The 11342-nt window shown below is 49.5% G+C and overlaps 4 protein-coding genes across 4 annotated transcripts; all 4 read left to right on the plus strand.

Moving 5' to 3' along the window:
- Nucleotides 1-628: 628 nt before the first annotated feature.
- Nucleotides 629-2926, plus strand: LTR84_012280 (uncharacterized protein; the record flags this gene model as incomplete). Its single annotated transcript, XM_064855804.1, has 2 exons — nucleotides 629-874; nucleotides 926-2926. The coding sequence occupies 2 exons, from the start codon at nucleotides 629-631 to the stop codon at nucleotides 2924-2926; spliced, it is 2247 nt and encodes a 748-aa protein (XP_064708464.1).
- Nucleotides 2927-3362: 436 nt separating this feature from the next.
- LTR84_012281 (uncharacterized protein) lies at nucleotides 3363-4841 on the plus strand (the record flags this gene model as incomplete). Its single annotated transcript, XM_064855805.1, has 1 exon — nucleotides 3363-4841. The coding sequence occupies one exon, from the start codon at nucleotides 3363-3365 to the stop codon at nucleotides 4839-4841; it is 1479 nt and encodes a 492-aa protein (XP_064708465.1).
- Nucleotides 4842-5570: 729 nt separating this feature from the next.
- Nucleotides 5571-7022, plus strand: LTR84_012282 (uncharacterized protein; the record flags this gene model as incomplete). The annotated part of the gene is made up of 1 exon (XM_064855806.1): nucleotides 5571-7022. One exon carries the CDS (start codon nucleotides 5571-5573, stop codon nucleotides 7020-7022), a length of 1452 nt encoding a protein of 483 aa, XP_064708466.1.
- A 2129-nt stretch (nucleotides 7023-9151) lies between these two features.
- Nucleotides 9152-10336, plus strand: LTR84_012283 (uncharacterized protein; the record flags this gene model as incomplete). Its single annotated transcript, XM_064855807.1, has 1 exon — nucleotides 9152-10336. The coding sequence occupies one exon, from the start codon at nucleotides 9152-9154 to the stop codon at nucleotides 10334-10336; it is 1185 nt and encodes a 394-aa protein (XP_064708467.1).
- Between the last annotated feature and the right edge of the window lie 1006 nt (nucleotides 10337-11342).

Genomic DNA, 11342 nt, shown 5'->3' on the forward strand with positions numbered 1-11342 from the left:
AACATCAACAACATCAGAACTCAAGTCAAGACCTAGATATGACAGAATAGAGTACGAGTGTGCACTGGTGGACAAGGTGGAGAGTCACGGTTTCTGAGGTTCTGACTCAGCAGGCGGAAACCAGTGCTGCTTTCGTTCCGGGGTATACCAAATAATCTGGGTGCAACAGGCTACAGGCTACAGCTCCCAAGGGGTTTGAGTACCTCCAAGTAGGTGCCTCCAAGCAAGTCTACCCGGAGGCCAATCAGGGCGTTGCGGTGCCTGGAGGCTGGAGGCTGCAGCCCCCTCGGCCCATCCGGGCTTGAAAGGATCTCGAGTCTCTTAACCCGGAACCGTACCCCTCGCTAAAGCAAAGCAGTCTTGGGCTGCAGGAACGCTGAACTTGACATGTGCTCCGATTTGGTAGTTCGTTAGTGGTGTTGAACCCCTGTCTCTCCGGGTGGCATCATAATTTTTTCCGAAGGATCACAACTGCCCGCAGCAAAGTCCTGTTGACCGTCTTTCCAGCACTGCAACTTGAACGCCTCTCCCCAGGTTGTCCCGCTCTCCTCACTCCACTGCAGTCCCTACTTTCATTATTGAACATGTCCACTCATTTTCATGATTCTTGAGTCCTCCCTTTACTATCATGGCTCCCTCCAAGCCCAATGGCACTGCTAATGGCCATGCCAATGGATACACCAATGGGCACACCAACGGCTTCTCAAACGACGCACATGCGCCACATCCTAGTCATACCAAGACTGACCGAACAAGGTGGAGGCTCGAGGTTGGAGAGGGAAATCGTCATGTATGGCACTATCTGAAAAGTGACGAAGATACCCAGGAATGGCCACAGTCGATAGCGGACAAGTACTTCGTGGGACTCCCAACAGTATGCCATGGCTCATCATTTCTGTCAAGACATGTCGTCTAATCGATATAGGAACAACCAGACCTCCCTCCTGCTACAAAACCCTCAGAATCGATTGAAAATGTCTTCACGTTCTATTCGAAACTTCAACTGCCCTCAGGAAACTGGGCCTGCGAGTACGGTGGCCCCTTGTTTCTCTTGCCTGGACTGGTCATCTGTTATTATGCAACCAACACTCCGATCCCCCCAGAGTGGCAGATCGAGATTCGAAACTATTTATATGCGAGACAAAATAAAGATGGAGGATGGGGTCTCCATACCGAGGGTCACACTTCTGTCTTTGGAACAGCCATGAATTATGCCATCCTGAGGATACTGGGCGCTAGCGAAGAAGACCCAAGGCTAATCAAAGCGAGAGGCAAACTGCATCAGATGGGAGGGGCCGTCAATGGGCCTCACTGGGCCAAATTCTGGCTGAGTGTCCTTGGAGTCACAAAATGGGACATTGTGAATCCTGTTCCACCAGAGCTGTGGCTACTTCCAGATTGGGTCCCCATTGCACCATGGAGATGGTGGATACACATGAGACAGGTTTTCCTGCCCATGTCCTATATCTGGTCCAAGAAATTCGTCATGCCGGAAACCCCCCTTGTTCGCCAACTGAGGCAGGAATTGTTCGTTCAGTCGTATGACTCTCTTGACTTCTTGTCCCACCGTAATTCCATAGCCGCCGAGGACAACTATCACCCCAAGTCCTGGGTCCTCAACTTGATCAACTGGATACTGGTCTGGATCTGGATTCCTTTCCTTCGTACAGTTTCCATTGTGCGCAAGGCTGAAGCCTGGACCTGGAGACTGATTCAATATGAGGACCACAACACAGACTACGCTGACCTCGCTCCTGTCAATGCCCCAATGAACACCCTCGCTTGCTATATCAAAGAAGGTCCTGACAGCCATTCCTTCAAGAAACACCTGTACCGCCTTCACGAATACTTTTGGGTCAACGCAGAAGGTATGCTTGCTAATGGAACAAATGGAGTACAAGTTTGGGACACGTCTTTTACAATACAAGCCTGTGTGGAGGCGGGTCTTGCAGACTCGCCCAAATGGAAGCCTGTCCTCAGTCAAGCACTCGCCTTTCTGGAAGCCGAGCAGATTCGTGACGAAGTTCCTGATCGGGAAATCTGCTACCGTCAATCACGGAAGGGGGCATGGCCTTTCAGCACCAAACTGCAAGGTTATACGGTCAGTGATTGTACGAGCGAGGCTCTACGTGTAACTCTGCAGTTGCAGAAAGAGCATGGCTTCAAGCAAATCATTGACGACCAGCGAATCAAGGACGCTGTAGACGTTCTACTGACTATGCAAAACAAGCATACGGGCGGCTTCGCTTCATACGAGACACAACGTGGTTCGGAGCATCTGGAGCTGCTCAATGCTGCGGAGGTTTTTGGGCGGATCATGGTCGAATATGACTATCCAGAATGCACCACTTCTGTTGTTACAGTCTTGTCTCTATTTCAGAAGCATTATCCGGACTACCGGGCAGAGGAGATCAGAAATATCAAGAAGACCGCATGCGCTTATATTCGCAATGCTCAAAGGAAAGACGGATCCTGGTATGGTAGTTGGGGTGTCTGTTTCACTTATGCTGCAATGTTCGCACTGGAATCTCTCAGCACTGTGGGAGAGACATACAGCACATCTGACCATGTGCGGAAAGCCTGCCAATTCCTCCTCTCACACCAAATGGCTGATGGTGGTTGGGGAGAATCTTATCGGGCAAGCGAGCTCAAAGTGTGGGTTGACGCCGAAACATCGCAGGTTGTGGCAACCTGTTGGGCTGTCATAGCCTTGATGTACGCAGGTTACGACGACAAAGAGCCGATTCGTCGAGCTCTCCAGATGGTCATGAGTCGTCAAAGAAGTAATGGCGAGTGGTTGGCAGAGTCGATTGAAGGAGTCTTCAACTGCAGCTGCATGATTACCTATCCGAACTATAAGTTCATATTCCCCATTAAAGCGTTGGGCATGTACAAGGCACGGTGGGGTGACGATAAACTATTGTGATTATGAGCAGGGCGTTACCATCGACCAAAGACTATTCTTATAAAATCTAATCACATGGAAAGGCATCTTATCCTAACTAGATTTCCCTGTTCGTCAATTTCGTCGAGGTCTCTCGATTTTCGAAACAAGGAATTGTTCGTAACAATGATGATCTGGTCAGCAAAACACATATTTTATGACAGTGAAATAAATTAGCATAAATGATGTGTTGTGTCCGATCCTTTGTGCATACATACCAGTATGCCGTGTAACCTGGAGGTTCTCGCTAACGAGGCTCATCACGTGAAGAATGAAACGAGATGACGATTGCAGTCGCCGCTTCGCATCAACATTCACACCACATCATTATCTCCATGCATCACTGCTAACTTTGCACACGGTTTCCGGACTGCGTTGTTGCATCCCTTGAGAAAGTGAGAGCGTACACCTTCCCACCATGCAAGACGCGCGATACACTCCCAATCCGCTCCGTCCATACTACAAACCTGCTTCGATTGGCGTGGCCGACATTTCTTCCAATGCCACCACTGGAGCCTCCAAGCCGACATCAGGAGCGACCTTTTCCTTCCCAGACCTCGACTATTCCGACTATATATCTGATGCTGCACCCTCACTCAATCTTTCAATCAAGTCAATAATCGACCAGACGGTATGGAAATATACAAGCGTCGTCTTTGCACAGCCGTTTGAGGTTGCAAAGCTCATTCTACAGGCACGCGTCGCTCAAGAGAGTGATGGTGACCGGCCTAAGAGACAAAGTCGCAACGTAGAGCAAGAGGAAGAAGCAGTATCTGCATACGATTATGACAACTCCTCAGACGATGAACCCAACTATTTCAGCTCCAGCGCCCCGTACGAGAGACCTCTGTCCAGCGGCTCCCCGGATCGTGGAAGAAGAGGAAGACCTCCACGCAGTGAGCCCTCACCTCTCCACCGAGATCGTCAGCAAGCGTCAGACGGCTATCTTTCTCTCAAAAACCCTCACTCTCTCATGGACGTCTTGTCCACTCTCTCCTCGAACAGCGGTGCGTTGGCTATGTGGAGAGCGACGAACTCGACATTTGTCTATAACATTTTGATCCGGACATTAGAGACCTTTTTCCGAAGTTTCTTAGCAGCAGTGCTTGGGATCTCAGAGAGCGAGGTTCTGCTTCCACTATCTTCGGGTTCCATACCAGATACTTCAATACTCTCGTCACCCTCACCCATCTCTACAGTTCTCATCGCAACTGCGGCAGCAGCGATGTCAGCACTCGTACTCGCACCGATCGATGCTGCCAGGACTCGACTGATTCTCACGCCATCAAGCCAAGAACCAAGAACACTTTTAGGAACGTTGCGAACACTTCCAACCTCCTATTTGATCCCTTCGCATTTGATACCCATCACATTCCTCACCTCGACATTGCCCACACTTCTTTCGGCAAGCACACCCGTGGTTTTGAAGACATATCTGGGGCTAGATCCAGCCATGAATCCAGCAAGTTGGAGTGTGGCCACATTTGCCAGCTCGACCCTAGACTTAGCCATCAAGTTTCCACTTGAGACCGTTCTACGAAGAGCCCAGATCGCTACATGGACTGCCCCAAATCAATTACTACCTACTTCTTCCTCCAAAAGGAAAGCAGTGACAACAATTGTACCAGTCCCACAATCCTACCGTGGCATCTTGCCCATGATATGGACAATTATCAATGACGAGGGATATTCAGAATCTGAAAAGGACAAAGCAGCGGCATTACTGGGTAAAGCACCCAGAAGGAAACGCAAAGGACAGGGTGTGCAAGGGTTGTACAAGGGTTGGAGAGTCGGGTTTTGGGGCCTTGTAGGGGTCTGGGGCACCTCGTTCATCGGAGGAATCCAAAGTGGCAGTGAGGCCGCCAGTAACGCGGGAGTCCATGGCGGCAAATTCTGAGTGGTATACCCAGAGTGAAAATATATGTACATGCAAAGCAGGTAGCCTGGCGTCCTGGATGCCATCAGGTGTCCCTGGTTATTTTTTGTTGGATTCTGAGATACCCCTACTCTTCTCGATATGAAAATGAGATTTATCAGACAAGTATTGGCTATGTGCTATTGACTGTTGTCTGTGCTTTCCTTCGAGGATAATCATGCTCATTATGGAATGAGAATGGTGATCTGGACCTGGGACAAGTCCGCACGACAAGATGGACCTGGCCGATAGCCACTGTGGTGGTGTGATTTCTGGGGATGGTTTTTCCGAACGGTCCCGAGTCTCCGACCCCTCCTGCCAAGGCCGAAGTCGCACGGGCAAGCTGCAAATCTAATCTGATATGATATGATCAGAATTTGATCTTTGATCTCTCCCACCTTCCCACCTGCCAACGTTAACTAGTCACTCTTGCTCACTTCCGGGCTCTCCAACCCTTCACAACTCACCTGATCAGTCAATTACCGCTTCTTTCGCTCCTCCACAACTTTGCCCATACACTCGAATTTTCTTCCTACCATATTCTGCTCCAGTGGTCGTGGAGGCCAGCCTCTTATTGCTGCATGCAGACGAAACAGTACGGCTCAAGCGGTCGTTTTCCACAAGCTTGATCGACTCCCGTATTTCTCCCTCCTCGGCCAAACTCGGCCTGGATTGTCACTTGAACCTTCGCAATTCCTTCAACACATAACAATGGCCGCATCACCAGCAGCCACCACCCCTACAGCCCTCAATGATGTCAAGCCCATACTCTCGCGACAGCCTTCGCTCTGTATGAAACCGGCCCAGTCTCCAGCAGCCGCATCACCTCCAGCAGCCTCACAAGCACCGCTGTCGTTGACAAGCAAGGAATGGGTAATCCCTCCACGTCCAAAGCCGGGTCGAAAGCCCGCCACCGACACTCCACCAACGAAACGCAAAGCCCAAAATCGGGCTGCTCAAAGGGCTTTCAGAGAAAGACGAGCCGCTCGTGTTGGAGAACTTGAGATACAGATGAAGCAGCTCGAAGATGAGCATGACCAGGAGAACGATAGTCTAAGGGAAACGGTAGCCAGACTTGAAAAAGAAGTTGAACAGTACCGTTCTGATCTGGTCAGCTGGGTCGACCGTTGTCGAAGACTCGAAAGTGAATTGAGTGCGATCAAGTCCACCCAGAAAAGCACCAACACATCTAACAATAGCTCCCCTGGTGCTGTGCATGATCCCGTGCCAATTGACCAAGCAGTGGGATGTGGAAACTGTACATTGGAAACACGATGTCAGTGTATTGATGATGCTTTTACTGCCATGGGAGGCGAGGCTGCAAATTCAATGCATCAACATGAGAAACGACCCCATTCACCAGTTCACATGTACAGTGAAAAGAGGATCAAACCTGAGCCAAAGGAGGTGCTTGAAATCGACTTTACTGAGGTTTACGCAGCAAAGGCCGTTCCAAGTCTTACAACACAGGATGAGAGATCACCCACATCGGCTGTGGCCGACCCCTGTGGATTTTGTTCTGATGGCACGCCGTGCATATGTGCCGAGATGGCTGCTGAACAAGAACAAGCTGATTCTGTGCCCTTGAGCCTTCAAAGACCTGTGGCGGTCATCAATCCTCCCAGACAGCTTGATCAATTCACTCCGCCACCATCAGAGGGCGATGTCTCGATATCAATTCCTGCTACAGCTCCTCCTGCCGGTTGTGCCTCAGGGCCAGGAACGTGTTCCCAATGTCGTGCCGATCCAAACAGCACTCTTTTCTGCAAGTCTCTTGCTGCTTCCCGAGCCCAATCAGCTGCTGGTACACCCTCTGGTTGTTGCGGTGGTCAGACTCCCGGAGGCTCATGTTGTCAAACCCAAACCCCATCCCGCACGGATTCAGTCCCTTTACCATCTCGGACGACAAGGTCTCGTACTGCCGCACACACACGTCTACCACCCAAAGCTGGCCTCACTCTCACCTGCGCGGATGCATACACTACACTCAGCCGACATCCTGCCTACGAACGAGCTTCAGGCGATATCGCCAAGTGGCTACCAAAATTGCATGCTACAGAAGCTGGCGCTAGTATGAATGGCCGTCCGGCTCTCGAGATTGATGCTGCAAACGTCATGGCGGTTTTGAAAGATTTCGATCGTCGTTTCGGGCAGAACCGTTGAAAATTGAGCTCGGTGATTATGTCTACCGTCGAGCTAATTCTTCAGTCTGAAACATGATCTAGTTTTATACAACATCTTAGTTTGCTACACTGAACAAAAGTTCAGTCATCAGCCACACTTTGGGCCAGTAGACATCATTGAACAGAGGAATGCTCAATTTTCTCTCCAGTGTGTCATGGCCCTCTATACCTCCATGCCCGATATTAGAATGCCGACGCGCAGCTCTCATCTCAGATACTTGTATCATACCAAATGAGCAAGGTGTGTCTAGATGACACCACCAGCTGGCAGCTGCAGAGAGCCGTTCTGATGTGTGCCCATCCACCATCGGTGGTGCGTTTGGTATTTACGGGGGTCAAATATCGGGATTTGCCGAATGATCCCAACTTAGGTACTTGGTACCTTCAACGGGTCTTCAGTTCACTGATCATAGTGATGGAAAGTACTTAACGTACGTTAAAACAAGGGTCGGGCTTCTCAATAGGCGTCTTGCCTGAGAATCCCCATAGACATTACGACATGGATTTGACACTCACGAGGCGCTGCCTACATTTGAAGCAGCTGGGTCGCATTGCCCAGCTGAGGTTCTCACCCACCAGGCGACTGACCTCGAAATATATACCCAGGGGCCGAGCGGCATGCATTGTCTGATGAATACAACTGTACAGCAACTGGAAGAACTGCGGGGGTTGGTGCCTTTGCACTTGAATAAACATGGCCTAGATAAGGCTCAGTACATATAGCGTTGGCATTTACAGCCAACAATAATTTATACCCCGTGAATAAAGATCAGACGATTAAAAGACCAACCTGGCAAAAACTCCCCCGTGGTGCAAGCTCTGCGCAGACGTACATACGATGTAGATGTCACACTGACTATCCATCATACTCACGTAGTTTCTTGACTATGAAACTATCATCCAGCTTTATAACCTCAATCGCTGTGTGTTGTACTTAGACCAAATCTTGCACACTAAAGGAGGTTAGTAAATACTTTAAAGGTAGGTAGGGACCAGTTCCATAAGGTCTTCGCCCCGAGCATCAAGACAACCGCCAGCATTAGTCTTTAGATAAGGGGCCAAGGGGTCCTCTACGAAGATGCGCTCAGGAGACTTTACTGATATATCAATCTCCGAAGGTAAGGGAAGCCTATAATACGAGGCAAGTGTCAAGCTAGCTCTTTGACTCTCAGATATATGTAGAGATTTTATCTTAAGTGGTCGTGGGACAGTCCAGACGATGACACGTTCTAAGAGCCTCCTCAACCACTACTTCTAGTTAGGTACTCTAGCTGTTAAATACCGCGTCGACCTTCCCCAGGAATTTGCTTGGCAGGAGGCTCTTGTGGTGGTCCACCTCGTACTCCTTTCTCGAGAGCTTAGGGCTATCGTAGAGTGGCTTTTTTATATATGACGATCCAAAACCTTGAAACAATCCTTGCTTAATTGTCCACCACTCCAGCCTAATCGTCCACAAGGATATTCACATTTCGCATGGCGATTTACGAGTCACTCAAGCGACTCCTTTGGGTGGCTCAAGCAGGTCTCAGACGTTACTCGGGCTACAGGTCGAGTAGTTTTGGGGGTGCTTCAGATCACCAAAGCTGTGCAGAAGAAGCATGAGGGCGTGGTTACAAAAACGCGGCTGGGTGACGTTAACTTGCTCCTGTAGTTTTTGCGGAACACGAGCATTCATGCATGATAACTACTAGCTCACAAAGGTTCCAACTCGACGAGGCAGAATCCCACACAATAGTCCTCCTGCAAGCCCAGAACCGATAGACATGGCAAGTTGCGCCCGAAAGCAAATCTAAGCCGTGCTCGGGCACCAGTACCTTGGTGAACGCCCCATGGTTTATTTTAGCACGTCTACGCCAAACTTCGCCTTTGTAAGGTGGATGGATTCACCACAATCTTCGTTAGGGGATTTTGCAAAGACTTCCATGACATCGACACTGTCCAGCTCTGATGCCGCTAGGACTTGTCCAGCCACGGATTATGCTCCTTCCTATAAATACTAGCCTCTACCTTTCGTTTTGTTCAACGCCACTCAAGGTTCTTGGATCAGCCTGATGATCCTTGTCTTGAATACTAGAATCCAACGGCCGTCCATCGAGAATATCTGGCACTATGGCCCGTAGTGCAGTGGCTACGAGTTATCAGCCGATCACTGAGAGCACTGGTGAAGAACCCTCTCAACTTGGACCACGGCATGAAATCCAGCAGTTCACCATTGACACACCATCCCCTCATATTGGAATACCTGCATCGAAGTCCACATTCGACCTGAAGGATACATTATCCGTGGTCACAGCTCTACTCTGTTTAATTGCAGGAGTCATTATCATTGACCCAAGACTCCCGTACGCTGCCGATTTAGGCTTCACAAACCAGATCATAGCCATTGGTTTCATCCTGGGGGTCATGAACCAGTGCCTTCAGCGCATTCTTCCGTTCTTATTCTTACTGGTCGAGGCACGCTATGGTCAATCTACACTGCAAAATTTTGAAGGGATTCTCCGATGGTCGCCATTCACCGATCGCCTCGGTTATATCTGGAGGACATGTCTCATATTATTACTTGTACTGCCGCTTGCTTTGAGTATTCTATACAAGCAATACCTTGGTGGAGTGGCAACAAAGACACTTCCATCTATGGAAAGAGCGTTCTATACACCCACAGGCCCGCCTGGTATGAGGGATATGAGTGCGGTATTGATTATGGCCAATGCCACTCAACCTTTCCTAACAGTAGCGAAGAACGACAGAAATTATCCAGAAAACGGGTTTGCGCAACCACAGCCTTTTGGATTCAATACAATCATTCTCTCGAATACATCAGCAGTGGCGATTGATGGACCTGTTACTGCTCGCCTGTTGGAGCTTCAACAGGAGCTTGAAGACCAAGAATCTATTCAGCTGACAGCAACGGTGCGCGGCACTGTCGTAACCTATGATCCTACTCTCGATAATCAACGAAACGACTCGGATTACTGGGCGCCATATGAGGATTTGTCTTTACTTGAAGCAGCAAATTACGCACCTGGTAATGTGAAGGATGGCCCTTATGGCTTCAATCTCGGCATTCGCTACAAAGGTTTATCCGCGGGAGATGGTCCAGAACAGTGGAATAACTCATGGCTCTTTGTCGGCACGTGGGGTCCCCATGGGGGAAACACATCAGATGAGGAGTCATGGAAACAGGCAGCTATGCGATTTGATCTTGCAAGGCACAACTGCACAGTTTCCTGGTTCATCACAAAAGGGTCGGTTGATCTACAGGACGGTACTGTGACACTCGACCACTTCCACTGATGTATCAGTACTACCAAAATGCGCAATTCGAGATCAGCGAAATCCTACCCACGGCGGTGTCACGGATTCTTGGGGTGTTCCAAGCAGGCGAACGCCCGAATTCTCCATGGATGATCCCAACACATACGGTCATCCTCGCTGCGACAATGCAGAGTCACATTGCCGCCAGAAGTGGATATGTGAATGTTCAGCCACGTGGATGGATTGTATCAGACTGGTGCTTCCCGGATGCGGCATCTGGCTGGAACAACTATACGAATATACCATACAACTGCAGTGGACTCTACAACGAGACCTACATGTCCGATGAGTGCCTGCAACTACAAGTCACGACCATGAAAGCCTTGCCTAGCCTCTATATTATCCTGGCGATTCAACCAATCATGGTGGTTGTTGCTTATATGACAACGACGACACTCGGTAGGGTTCCAATCGGGCGTACGTTCGGCCTCACATCTATATTGGCAGGAGTGGACCGGAGAACACTGGATCAACTTCGAGGAGCAAGCTTCAGTGGCAAGCTGACGCAATCGGTGGGCATGAGGATCAATGTTCTCAAAAATGGTGCAGATTTGAACAGACGACATCTTCCACCGTCAATCGGCTACGAGATCGGAACAAGAGGGAAACACGGTACACTAGATCCGAAAATCATATATAGCTAATAAAGTGTCCCCAGCGATCGTCTGTAGAATATTTCAGATTTCGTGCAACACATCAGCTTCAAGAACTTATGCTGACCCAGAATAAAGGCGGAACATTTTCCTGGCAAGATCAAGATACCTTTATGGCCCTGTGTCGCGAACCAGGTCACGGACGAGGACTCCTGGCGTACCTTGAAGTACCCGTGTAGTGCTCCAGCACTGAAGATTCCGTCCTGGGCGCCATGGTCTGTATTCGACGCGAGGGACTGGAGTTTTCAGTCCTCCAAAAGTAATTCTTATAAAATTATCTACCCAGGTGGAACTATGGAGGTCAAAGCAGGTTGGCTGTTGTTGGCAGCCCA

Source organism: Exophiala bonariae (assembly GCF_035927105.1).
Source record: "Exophiala bonariae strain CCFEE 5792 chromosome Unknown scaffold_7, whole genome shotgun sequence".
NCBI classification, from domain to species: domain Eukaryota; kingdom Fungi; phylum Ascomycota; class Eurotiomycetes; order Chaetothyriales; family Herpotrichiellaceae; genus Exophiala; species Exophiala bonariae.